At 34.7% G+C, this 15,000-nt stretch overlaps 1 protein-coding gene across 1 annotated transcript in view; it reads right to left on the reverse strand.

Annotated features, from left to right (window-relative positions):
• Positions 1 to 5,531: 5,531 nt before the first annotated feature.
• LOC115231226 (slit homolog 1 protein-like) overlaps positions 5,532 to 15,000 on the reverse strand; it is a gene marked incomplete at its 5' end in the record, with an annotated part of 28,009 nt that continues 18,540 nt past the window's right edge. The window contains 4 exons of the mRNA XM_036499990.1: positions 5,532 to 5,694; positions 6,719 to 6,902; positions 8,853 to 8,944; positions 13,865 to 14,022. Coding sequence (XP_036355883.1) covers positions 5,540 to 5,694; positions 6,719 to 6,902; positions 8,853 to 8,944; positions 13,865 to 14,022 — 589 coding nt within the window. The remainder of the gene's footprint in view (positions 5,695 to 6,718; positions 6,903 to 8,852; positions 8,945 to 13,864; positions 14,023 to 15,000) is intronic.

Genomic DNA, 15,000 nt, shown 5'->3' on the forward strand with positions numbered 1-15,000 from the left:
ATCAATCCCTAATTCCTATGGCATTCTAAAATGATACTGAGGGCGTGAGTTTCCTCCACCAGCCGTAATGGAGTGAGCATTGCTGATGAGTATTAACTTCCTATAGAAATTACCATGCTAATCTAATCCATCTGGCTTACCGTGGGGATGTTTCTCCCCACTGTCAATGCAAAGAGACCATGTCTTTTTGTGGCTAAGGAGTCTAAGGGTAAGGTAAAGACCCCCTTCGGTCATGAATGATCATGGGATTGCACCTAGAAAGTTACCCTCCTAGACACAAGTCCGGGCAAGGTTGTTTATGGAAGACCAGGAGTCGCCCATGCATACCGGCCTCCCCTCTCCACGCCACCGGTGTTATCAAAGGGAAAGACAAAGGTCGATACAGCTTGGCACCTGTGACGTCGCAACTCATTTCTACAGTTGAGTGAACTGGAGCAACGTGAAATAAAGTGCCTTGCTCAAGAACACAACACGCAGCCCGGTCCGGGATTCGAGCTCACAACCTCACGATCGTAAGCTCGACGCTCTAACCACTGAGCCATGCGCCTTCACTAAGGAGTCTATGACTAATATTTCTAATAATGCTGGTGCTCACTGCACTCTTTTCACACTAGTGACTGTGAATTATTTTCCTTGTTGGTTTCAAATTGCCGATACCCACCTCAATTTAATAAATACACACCCATATATGTGTGTATATATATATGTGTGTATATATGTGGGTGTAGCATATGTATGTATATATATATATATATATATATATATATATATATATATATATATATATACATATAATAACGACAATTTATAATAAAACATATGCATACATACATATATGTACATACCTACATCTATATGTATATATATACATGCATATATGAGTACAGGATATCACAAATAAAAGTAGAACACAACGAGAAACGAAAACTTAAGATCAAACAAGGAAACAGACTTTTCCAACAACGAAAAAATAGAGTACAGACAAACAATACAAGGAAAATTCCCCTTCTTCAGTTGGCCCTGTTTCGACTCAATGCGTATGTATATACATATATATATATATATATAATTATATATATATCTATATATATATATATATATATATATATATATATGTATGTATATATATATATATATATAATATATAGGTATGTATGTATGTATATATGCATATATATATATTATATATATATATATATATATATATAGTATATATATATATATATATATATATATATATATATATATATACAGTTCTCTCTGTATCTTTATATGGGTTTGTTTGTCCTTTGTATAATAAAACGTTGATAACACACTTAACATTTCATTGAATGTATGAATTAGTAATATTGTGGGTCACAGTACAACACTATTGACTATTGTGACGTATATATGCGATTAAATCGAATGTTTGGAACAAAACCAAATAAATTTGAATAAATGTGTTAGATGCATCTGCTTCCCCACAGTCTTCAACTCTAAATGTTCCCGTCACGGTTGAAAGGTCATGAGCGCCATCTGCAAAAGCCGATGTGTATATATATATATATATATAATATATATATATATATATATATATATATATATATATATATATATATATATAAAACAAATATAAGAGAGTGGTCAATATATTGCTCACTCTAGCACCAGTTAATCAAAAGGTTCAACCACGAAGATACATGTTTCCATGAAAGCCCCCTTATTAATTAATTAATATATATATATATATATATATTATATATAGGTCCCGGGTTGAGTCGGGTTAACCACAGTAAATAAGTTACTCAATACATAGCAGAGTAAATTAATTTATTATATAAAGGAGCTTCTACAGGACTAGAACTGTTTCATTCAAAAGAAATCACAGGAAGCTAGTTGACAAGAGTTGTTTTGGCATTTATACATTAGGCAGGTTTAAAGGGGTGGTGGTGGGGGACTTTTTGGGGGTAGGCATGGCGCAAGACTATCATTCTTAGGGGAGTGGTCGAAGGAAACGGTGGTAAAGTAGATAAAAGAATAAAAGAATAAATAGAAAAATAGAGTTTTAGGTAAATAAGGAGACTCTCACTTATACATATACATATATATATACACCCACATATTCATACACACACACATATATATATATATATATATATACACATATACACATATATATACATATATATATACATATACATGCACACACATGTCCATATACACACACATATATACACACATATGTGTACATATACATACACACATATACACACATATATGCATACATAGACATATACATATATACACATACACATACTTACACATACACACATACACCATATACACATGTACTCTATATGTACCCATATACATGTATCTACGTACAACGCCCATACCCATACTCATACATACACTTATATATGTCTACACACATATATATATATAACTATATAAATATATAAATATATAAATATATAAATAAGAGGGTATAGACACCCCCATACACACACGCTCACATATCCATATCTGTATATATATATACAATATATATATATATATATATAATATATACATATACATACATATATATATATATATATATATACGCACACACCCATATACACATATATATACATACATACATACACATACAAACCCATACATATATCTACATATATACATATACATATGTATATACATATATATACATATATACATACATATACATATATATATACACACTGGCACATATATATACATACACACACATACACATGCATATACATGCACACACATACACACACATTTTTATTTCCTTATTTTAATTTTATTATTGCCTTTGTTTAAATCTTTATTTTTATCTTGAACTCGGTCAGCCATCCCGGCTGTCGTCCCAAGGGATAGTCTAAAGAGTCCATTTATCTTTCTATATATATATATATGTGTGTGTGTGTGTGTATGCTTGTGTGTTTATGTATATGTAGGTATGTAGAGTTATGTGTGTATGTATGTATGTATATATACATATGTGTAAATAGGTATATATGTGTATGTTTATATGTATGTATCCGTCTGTATAATGGGTAACTGCACGTATATATATTTATTATCTATTATTTGAGTATGCATGTATGTATATATGTATATGTCTGTAATGCATGTAGTATTATGTATATAAGGAGGCGCGTGTGTGGTGGTATGTGTATGCATATGTATAAACATATGTATAACATTTATGTATGTATTACTTATGTGTATATAGATGATGCGCGTGGTGTGTGTGGTGTGTATTGTACGCATATATATGTGTATATGTGTATGTATGTATATGTGTATGTATATGTATGTATATATATATATGTATATATATGTATATATATATATATATACATATATATATATGTATGTGTATGTATGTGTATGTATGTGTATATGTATATATGTATATGTGTATATATATTTATTAGAGTATATGTATGGACTAGTCTTCTGTGGGTGTATTGAGGTATGTATGTGTATGCGTGTAGATATGAATCTGTAGGTACGTGTACGTATGTGTATATACGTGAATGTATGTATGTATGAATATAACACGTGCATGTGTGTATTTGTATGAGTGTACGTGTGAGTGTGTGTGCGTGAGTGAGTGTTTGTGTTCGTATCAGTGAGTAGAAAGATAAATGGACTCTTTAGACTATCCCTTGGGACGACAGCCGGGATGGCTGACCGAGTTCAAGATAAAAATAAAGATTTAAACAAAGGCAATAATAAAATTAAAATAAGGGAATAAAAATGTGTGTGTATGTGTGTGCATGTATATGCATGTGTATGTGTGTGTATGTATATATATGTGCCAGTGTGTATATATATAATGTATATGTATGTATATATGTATATATATGTATATACATATGTATATGTATATATGTATATATATGTATGGGTTTGTATGTGTATGTATGTATATATATGTGTATATGGGTGTGTGTGTATATATATATATATGTGTATGTATATGTATATATATATATATGTATATATATATACATATATATGGATATGTGAGCGTGTGTGTATGGGTGTGTATATACCCTCTTATTTATATATTTATATATTTATATATTTATATATATATATGTGTGTAGACATATATAAGTGTATGTATGAGTATGGGTATGGGCGTGTACGTAGATACATGTATATGGGTACATATGTACATGTGTATATGGGTGTATGTGTGTATGTGTAAGTATGTGTATGTGTATATATGTATATGTCTATGTATGCATATATGTGTGTATATGTGTGTATGTATATGTACACATATGTGTGTATATATGTGTGTGTATATGGACATGTGTGTGCATGTATATGTATATATATATGTATATATATGTGTATATTGTATATATATATATATATATGTGTGTGTGTATGAATATGTGGGTGTATTAATATGTATATGTATAAGTGAGAGTGAACTGGAGCACGTGAAATAAAGTGTCTTGCTCAAGAACACAACACGCAGCCCGGTCTGGGATTCGAGCTCACAACCTCACGATCGTAAACTCGACGTTCTAACCACTGAGCCATGCGCCTTTCACACACACACACACACACACACACACACACACACATATTATATATATATATATATATATACTATATATATATATATATATATATATATATATATATATAATACATACATTAAATTCAAGAAATCAAGTTCGATTTAAAAGCGTGAGATGTATTGAAAAATAAAGAAATAATTTTATTCTGAAACGCAGGATAATGCTAATGATATAACGTGAACCGGATGAAATATCCATAATTTGTAGAAAAATCTGTCGGCGGCCAGCTGTGTGACTACAACTCACACCCCTGTGATTACGCTTTAAGTGCTTTACCATTAAGCTAAACTGCGTGAACGACAAATACTTCCGCAAATTTAGGCTATATACATCTAGCTTTATAAGACGCGTAATCTGGCCGCCGACAGAGTTTTCGGCAACAGGTGAATACTTTATCCTGTTCATGCTATACTATTAACATTATCCTGCGTTTGAGAATATAATTATATATTAGCTTGACACTCGGTAAAGTGGGGGAAATGGGAGGGTTTTTAATGTTCCGAGCATATCTCTTTTTCAGAAAGGAAAACGAAAATGTTGAGAAGAAAAATATTACCAAAAGGAAGTGTGTGATTACATATGTTCTTATGTGTGTGTGTCTGTGTCTGTGTGTGTCTGTGTGTAAACACAAGATTAGTGAATATTTGAGTAGGATTTTATTTACTGTCAGAATCGGAAATTATAAGACGGAATATATAAAGACAAAATAGTGGGTAGAACAGTCTTTTTATTGACCAGCAAAACTTCAGTAAGTTAAAAAAGAAAGTTTTATGTAATAGTTTACTATCAGTAAATGGAGTTGATTGTCTGAATTTCATGAAACCTCACTATTTATGTGACGTTTCACATTTCTTCTATAAAATATGCATGTGTGTGTGTATGTGTGCGTGAGAGTGTGTATATGTATGCATGTGTGCGCATGTTCAGTGCATATGTGTGCGCGCACGCGCGTCTGTGTACGGAGAAAGAGAGAGAGAGGGCAGATATCTACTCACGGCTCTTGATATGTTCTCAGCGGGGATTTTATATTCGTTGAACTTTTTAAAAATCAAACGAAATACGAGGGATTTGGTCCAGCCTATGGATTGATATAGAAAATAATCGCTGCGTTTATAAATGAGACACAATTCATAGATGCACATAAAACCCACATACATAGATAAAAATATACATTCATAATCACATATACACTTAAAATACTATATATATATATATATATATATATATATATATATATTATTCTTATTCTACTATTATATACGTTTTTATTATTATTATTATTTCCATTTACTTAAGCATTGACATTTAATTGTTATTTATTTTTTATATTTCTGTTATATGTAATTTTCTAGATGGTGTATTTAATTGTTCATTTTGAATTGATAAAAGCTGTTTTTTTTATTTTAATTTTTTTATATATATCTTATATTGTGAAATTTGATTTAGTATTTCTAAATTTAATTTTTCCCTTGTAAGTTTGGATTTTATTCACTCAAATAATAATAATTTATATATATATATAATATATATATATATATATATATATATATATTATTATATATACACACATTATCATTCCTTTTCTTCCTGTCGCTCTCTTCGTTATCAGCTATCAATGCCTGCACATGGATGATTGCTTCCATACATCGATAGGACCTTTCTTGACTTCCTGTCCAACTCCTCTGTCCCTTCAGTTTCCTCTTCCAACTTCTGCACGACTTCCGACTACTGCGACTGCGTACGAGTTTATCGCCGAAATTATGTTCCAGGCATTCAGCTTTCTAACCAATATTTTGCTCACTCGCCAAAAGTGCTCTCTTTTACTCTTTTCCTTCATGTCGTGGTGTTTGATTCCATCTGCGAGTGTGTGTGTGTTTTAGAGAGAGAGAGAGAGAGAGAGAGAGGAAGAGGGAGAGAGGGAGAGAGAGCATTGCAAACAATATATATATACACACATATATATATAAATATATATATATATATACACACGTATACACACATCAAAATATTTTCCCGTATATTAATTACTATAAAATGTTCTTATTAACTATCAATTTGTAATAAACTTGTTAGTGTTATATTAGACAATAAATAACACTTACCAATGAAATCATTCTTGTTACATAAGTGTCCGACGCAACAACCAGTACAAGACGTGCTATTCGTCCGTTTATTGCATGTAAGGGTATTGTTTATCATAGCTTCAACACATTTTCTGTATGTGCTGCAGGACCTTTCAGTCTTCAGTTTAGTACCGTTCATTGATATTGCGAATCGGCATACAGGCTGTAATAATAGATATGAAAATTATACACTACAACAACAATATTTATTAGTACGATTACTGCTAATTACAGCAGCAACAACAGAAACAACACCACTGGGGATGTTTACCATGCAAGTAAGTTTAATCATTGCTTTAAAATACCCAAAAGCAATAAATGAAACCGTAAAAGAGTTGCCGAATTGTTGAAAGTTAACAGCATAAGTAAAATTCCGTAAAATTTATTGCTATTTAGTATTCAAAAATCATGTTTTAAATGCTTACAGTGTCCAAACCTCTCGGATCACATGTAGATATGGACATCGGATCACGGTCTTTAGCAAAACCGCATCGCACTGTCACCCGTCACCAAACTTAAAATAGGTCAAATTATCCCAATAAAGATGTATCAATTCTCTAAAATTTCTTCTTACTGGAGGAATGCTCAAGAGGAATTTTTCATATAAAATTTACGGAAAATCATGCGTACAAAACTCACCAACAAGAGAAACTAATATGCCTTTACCCAAAGATGAAAATGAAATATAATTGTCAGATTGAACTCCTCAGTCCAAGCAAATAAAACAGAAAATACATAAAACGAACACAAGAGAAACTTCGTTTTATTTTGCAAGTATATTTTATATGAAAATACGGTATATTAGTATAAAATTTGGAGAGAAAACAACCAAGGTCTTGTTAACTTAATAAGGGACATTCTGAAAGCGAAAAATATCAGAAATGGAGAAGAATATTTAAGAAAAGAATCCATCACGAAAACGCAATTAATAATCGCAAACACCTAACAATAATAAAAGCAATGAAAATGTAGACACTGAAGTTAGAAATAAGATATGCGTTGCCTTAGTTTGGAATTGAAACTCGTTTCTTCCAATGTTGGAAAAGTTTTAGAAAGAAAATTGGATCTCCCAAACTGAGTGAGGATGTCATGAAAAAATAACCAATGATAGTGTCCGAAGGCTGGCGTATTCAAAAGAGCCAATGGAGTCTGTGATTGCAAATGCATGAATCATTACATAAGCTAACTCAGCTTCAAGAAAACAGAAAGGTCTGAGATCAAAACAGGCAACAGAATTTAGCCATGCTCTTATGTCACGCTCTATTCTCCTATATTCTCGTAATGTGAAGCATTGATCTGTGACATTACCGGTGTCTTTTATTGTTTCTCTTGTGTTTCTTTCACCAATGTACAACTGTGTATTCAGAGATATGCCTGACAATTTTAATTTGTGTTTTAGCTGCGTTTTAAAGTTATAGGTTTTACCTTTCTGTGAAACAATATGACCCCCACCTATTATGTTCTGGAGAGCTTATTGTACTACTTGATGTGAGGGAAGATTTAATCTGTTTCGAATATTTCATAACCTCGTATATCAAACAACCTCTTTTGCTATGGCCAGCAGACGAAGGAAAACTGTCATTTGCTTCTTAACTTATTCAATCCGCTCCCTGTAATGTTTGCGAACTGGTAGGGCCAGGTTCGACTTCCAGTTACCCCTCTAAGGTTAGTGACCCGAGGTCATTCGACAAGGAACCTTGATTCCAAGTTGACTTATAGCCACATACATTCATGCATCCTACTCTAAGGACAGCCATGTTTGTCGGAGAAAGGTCACTCTAAGTTCGTGTGTTCGTTTCTTGAATAGGGATTCCTGGACAGGGTAGAACGTTGCGTCCTTGAACAAGGCACTTCATTTCACTTTGTCCCAGTCTAATCAAGTGAAATGTGTCCCAACCTAGTGATGTTCATCTATTTCTCCCTTCTATCGTCACATCCTTGTTTTCCCATTGAGTCATGAATAAGAAGATCGACAGGGTGTGTGTATGTCTACGCAGGCACATAAAAAAAAAACTAGCGAAAGCATATTACAATCTATGTGGACTTTATGGCTTTCGAGTGACGGCTGTGGATATATTTTAACGAAAAGGAAGAAAGTAACATTCCAGTTTACCTCTGCTTCTGGACAGCTTGTCACTTTTGAATCATTGCATGTGATTCCTGAACATGTTTGACACTGTAAATTCCGTTGAAATAACGAGTAATCTACAGAATACAAGTAAATATCTGTATTTATGAACCAAATAATGCAATGCATAGCAATAACAAGAAATATTTTCTTTCAGATGTAAAAACAAATGTATGCGTGTTAGTATTGAAATCAATACTTGTTAGACATATAAAGCAAATTATTAACAAAGACTATAAACCTATTTTCATGTTCATTTGGAAACGATTCAATAATGTCACAAATTCAACTGAGAGAAGCATGAAAGCCACTTGTTGTCCTTTTAGTATTCTGATGTAACAAATACGTGAAAATCGTTGAACAAGTGAAATAAAGGGATTAAATTTGTAAGTTGCAAGCATTGTTGCAGTGGGAACTCCCTAATGAAACCTGAGAATCTCATTTAAGTTATGCTGCAATGTCATATAGTATGTGAAGAAGGCCATAATATGTGAAGTGAGCAAAACAATATTTGGATAAACAATAAAAATTATGATCACTAATATTGTGCTTTTTCCAATATACACACATTTATGTATGTATGTATGTATGTATGTATGTATGTATGTATGTATGTATGTATGTAAGGTTTTAGTTGCCAATCCTGTAAAATACATTGTAGATATTTAGCTGGGCTAAAAAGTCACATTCGATCACAGCACCAGTAACAGTTAAGCTTCGTCCAATGGCCATACTCGGTAACAAGGGGGCAGCCATAATAATACATGTATGTATTATGTATGTATGTATGTCATTATTCACTGTTATTTCAAGATTTCTTGGCAATAGAGGAGAGAGTTTCTATCCTACACCTACGGCTCCTTCATTGGAATTTCAACAACATCAATATTGCCATCATCTCGGAACTTTCTACCAACATATCCATGCATAGTCTTCTGTTTATAGATACTCATCCGTTCATCTAATGATACGTTGCGGTAGAGTCGTGCGACATCTTTGAGCATGTATTCTGTTATCAGATAAGGAATGTTGCTCAAGGAGCTGCCTTCCAAGTCATATGAATTATGCAAACTTGGTCAAAGGATGCACTTTGACATTTGTGGTTATAAGATGTTACCGAAAGGATATGATACGACATTCAAAGACATTTTGCATCGATGTTAAGCCCCTGCCGCCTTGTTTTCGTTTTAAGGAGAGGGGGTCTACTTCACCGTTTATGTGGATATTATGTGTACTTGTCAGTATTTTCCGGGTTTTCACATAAACAGCTCGGATCTCATCAAGTGTCCAATAAAGCAGCCCAAATGTCAGCATGAGTACTTGCACAGCAAACACGTTGTGGGCCAATGTTTTATTGAATGCATAGATTTCTGAGGTCGAAATTTTATTTATTCAGCTGTAATGTTCTTTGTTTATACTTTAATGACACCTGTAAGTTAATGGTACCTGTAAAAAAGCATTTGTTTTGTTACAGGTGCTGTTATGAGATATATTTTCAACCACCCCTAGATATCTGTAACATTCCTCTTCAGATATAGGGGAAACAGTCAGGTCATTGATGTTGCTCGACTGGTTTACATTTTTCGCCCTTTTCACAACCATATAACATTTATCCTGAACAAACGCCAACCCCACATTTTTTGAGAATGTTGTAACTTGGTCAAGGCTCTTTTTCATCTCATCCATATTCTTTGCATAAAGTTTTTAAGTCATCCACAAAGAAACAGCGTTCAATTTTGTAATTTCTGTTTCCTTTTGAACCAATGAGATATCCTTAACATGAATGACATGAGGTTTACAGAAAGTATAAACAACATCATAACGAGGTTGTCCCCTTGGAATATGCCTTTGCGATATTGTATTCTGTCAGTGATAATAGTCACTCTTTGTGTTTAATTTCATGATGGTTGCCCACAATGGAATCAGGTCAGCTATGGCTTTGATTATGGCTCACTGGAAATTTAGCAAGCTGAAGGACTTCTAGCATCCATGAGTATGTATGTATGTACGTATGTATGTATGTATGTATGTATATGTATGTATGTATGTATGTATGTATGTATGTATGTATGTACGTATATATGTATGTATGTATGTATGTATGTATGTAGGTATGTATGCATGAATGTACGTATGTACGTATGTATGTATTTATGTATGTATGTATGTATGTATGTATGTATGTATATGTATGTATGGTATGTACGTATGTACGTATGTATATATGTATGTATGTATGTATGTATGTATGTATGTATGTATGTATGTATGTATGTATGTATGTATGTATGTGCGTATGTACATACATATACATACTGACTCATATATTTTCTCGAGTGATGTGCTTCATCGGACCCCATTTTAAGTCTGTCATTTGGAACCTTCGCTGTTTATGCCGGATTCTTCTCTGTTATAAACAATCAAGGCAGGTCTTTGGTTTCAGGATATCTTCCTACTTTGCCCCAACCAATCACAGCAGCCTTCTGAATGATCCTGAGCATTGACTGTCTTCCTGGCTAAGCGCTAAATATACTTTACCTCTCTACTTTCGTTTTCTCCTCTCTCTCTCTCTCCTCCGCAGCATCACTCTTACCAACCCACATCCTCACATTATTTGTCCCTCCGCCCACATTTACACTTTATACACACTTCACACGCTAGACCACAGTTTCTACCTACACATCTCACTTCGGTAGCACAGTTACTCTCTGCACACTTATTCACACAAAGCAAACACACAACACACTCAACACACACACGCACACACATACACACACAACTTTGTCCCATTGGATATTCTACATTTGACACACACATACAAATGCATACACACTCGTACATAGACTCATACATATTCCCGCACACTCACTCTTCAAACACATACACACACTCACACACACATACCCATACTCACAAGTGCTGCCCTCACCTATTCACTTTTGCACCCAACGTTTTGCTTTGTATCTCTAAACCACTCACTTCTCTCTCTCCCCCTCCTCCTCCTCCCTTTTCCTCCCACTACTGCTTGGCTCCTACTAACTGCAACGGTTTACCTCCCCTATACGCACTTATACCGCACCCTTCTTCTCTCCCTTTCCATTCGTGTTCACTCTTCTTCGAATAAAACCACTTTTGCTCTTCTCTCCTTCTTTCGTCAGCCATTTTCTGTCTCTCACTTAACCCATGTGTACCAACCCTTTGCTTGTACCGTCTACATTATTTGACCTTCATGAAGTGTGCCATCTTTTTCAGACAATTTACATTACTGAATGTTTTGCCTGCATTTTGCCCTTTCTTGTCTTGGTATTTGATCTTCTGAAGCAACTTTTCTCTCTTATTCGAGTTTTATCCTATAGATTCTACTGCAACTGTCCATGTCACGTCTTGCTGACTTTACAGTGTTCCCAGAGCATTGAACAGCAGTGATGGTGTCTGAATTGTGGTAACCGTCATGAATTATCATGAATACAGGTTTCTCTCTTCCAATATTTAGATGGCTTTCAAGGCGGCAAGCTGGCAGAAACGTTAACACACCGGGCGCAAAGCTTAGCAGTATTTCGTCTGTTTTTTCACGTTCTGTGTTCAAATTCCACAGAGGTCGACTTTGCCTTTTATCCTTTCGGGGTAGCAGTTGCGTACTGGGGTCGATCCAATCGACTGGCCCTCTCCCCACCAAATTTCATGCCTTGTGCCTAGAGTAGCAAAGAATATTTAGATGGCTTCCAGTCCGCCATATCAGCTTTTTTCTCAGCTACAACTTTATGCTCTCTAACGCCTTTGCTTACCAATACACTACGTTTTCCTTAATATAATGGGACATAAAATCGTTATATTTAATACCCACACTCTGTATATCCATCCATCTACCATCTTCAACGCTCATTATTCCTGGGAGGGTCATGAGGACATCCGGTGCCTCAGGTACCTCCTGCATAGAGTACTATCAGAGGCAACTGCCAATACGCATACTGATTGAATTCTCAAGCATGACCAAATGAGGCTATGGATATTTTCTAGCCATCTCTTTTTGGTCTACCTCTACATTCCCTGCTGTTTTGCATCATTTTAAAGAATCGATCTTGCGATTTTGTCATGTGACATCCTAATCGCATGTCCGCATTACCGGAAATGTAGTGGCACAATACGGAAAAGTACCGACCTGATCTGGAGAGACTCCCTCATCTCCAAGGTACACACTGTGTCGAGTAAAGCTACTCCAGTTTTTTCGGAGGAATCCCATTTCGGCCGCTTCTGTTTGAGATCAGACTCTTTCAGTCGTTAGCCAATATTCATGACAACAGATGAGAATGGGCACGAAACCCAAACTGAAGATAGTGTGTTTGGCTTTGTTACCAAGTTGTCCTCTTCTGGGGATCGAATACTGGAACATTTGTTGGTATCTCGGGAGGGTCATTTAGCCAATAATAAACACACGTACTGGTTCTATTTCACTTTAATATTCGTCACTTTGTTAACAATTTGTTAACGAATTAACTAAATGAATGTTTGATTAACCGTTTGGTTAACCTATCAACCAGTTATGGTTGTTAGCGACATTTTGTTGTCAATCGTGACCGCTTCGATGACTTGTTTTTGTTCTATACTTATGTAGTTATGAGAGAGAGTGTACGTGAGAGAGAGGGTTAGAGAGTATGTCTGTGTACATATGTGTGTGTACATGTGAGCGTACATTCATGTGTGCGCTGTTGTGAATGTTTGCGTATGTATGTTTGTGTATGTCTGTGTGCGCGCGCGCCCGTGTGTGTGTGTGTGTGTGTGTGTGTTTGCTGTTGATGGTTTGTGTGATACAGTTGAATCTATAAGTTCGTTGGAGAGAAGATGTGAATGTAAAGCGTGCGAATGGTAAAACGTTTATTCCTCATATCTTTATCTATAGTTTCCCTTTCATAAGACATGATATTGTAAGCTTCAGAGAATAACCCGGATTTTCTTAGTATTAATAATAAAAGAAAAGAAGAAACGAGAATTTTACTTACTTTGACATTGCGAATAATCCAGTATAGGTATTCGTTTCCCTGAGCCTTCCTGACACGTGCCAAAGACAGCAACAGTTCTGTTATAGACTTCTTTAATATACTTAACGAAGGCTGGCAAGTGACATCCACACCTCATAAGGTTATTGTTTTTGAGGTTACTGTAATAATAAAGAGAACTCTGAATGCGTTTCAGATCAACAGAGAAATTCCTATGTGATTTGACAAGAAACAAAGATTATAAAATTTGAGCAGGTTTATAAACGCTATGGCATTCATTTTTTTAAGTGTTGTTAATAACATCAATATTGCGAAATGGTTTCTAGTAGAAAGTGGAAGCACTAAGGTTCTATTCTCTTTTAGCTTAGATATTGAATAATAAGGTATCTTTAAATAAGATTACTAGCCACTTGAAACGATTCTATTTTATTGTAGTTTAGGGACATTTTAGTGTCGGGAATTTTGTAGTAGGGATCTTGCGCCGCTCTGTCTGAGAAAACTCATTTAGATGGGCGGCTTTGGCGCTAAGAAGGACATGTTTATTCTATGTAGCAACTGGTTTTAAAACTAGAGACGTACCAGCGCAGAAACTGAGAGATTACAGTGTTGTACATTTTATAGCTTCAGCGGTACAGACATGTATAGTAATACTCCTAATTAAGAAGGGGAAAATTAATATTCAATTTTGATATATCAATTTGATATTTTCAGTCATAATAAATCTCTGAACGAGATGTACAGTAACGGCTCGACAACGTAAAGTATAATAGCCATCTCAATATGGCTAACCACTAAGGGTGGGTGTTACTATAGCTTTTAATCCCAGGAGATCATCGTCAACGCAGGGTATTCACCGGTTTACGATCGTAAACCAGTGATTGCCGTGCGTTGACAAGAGGCAAATACCTCGAAACTGCGGTCCGTGCGTATCACTTAGGCTTATGAGAGAGGGATGACCTCCCTTTGCAAATACCATAAGGGCACAGATAGTGTGCCTAAAGCCAGCTGGAGACGATGATCTCCTGGGGCTACAAGCTACAGTAACACCCACCCTTAGTGGTTAGCCATATTGAGATGGCTATTATACAATATTTTCAGTGTTTTTAAAAAAGAGCAACAGCAAGAACAACAGCAACAAC

The sequence above is a fragment of the Octopus sinensis genome, unplaced genomic scaffold (genome assembly GCF_006345805.1).
Source record: "Octopus sinensis unplaced genomic scaffold, ASM634580v1 Contig17868, whole genome shotgun sequence".
NCBI classification, from domain to species: Eukaryota; Metazoa; Mollusca; class Cephalopoda; order Octopoda; family Octopodidae; genus Octopus; species Octopus sinensis.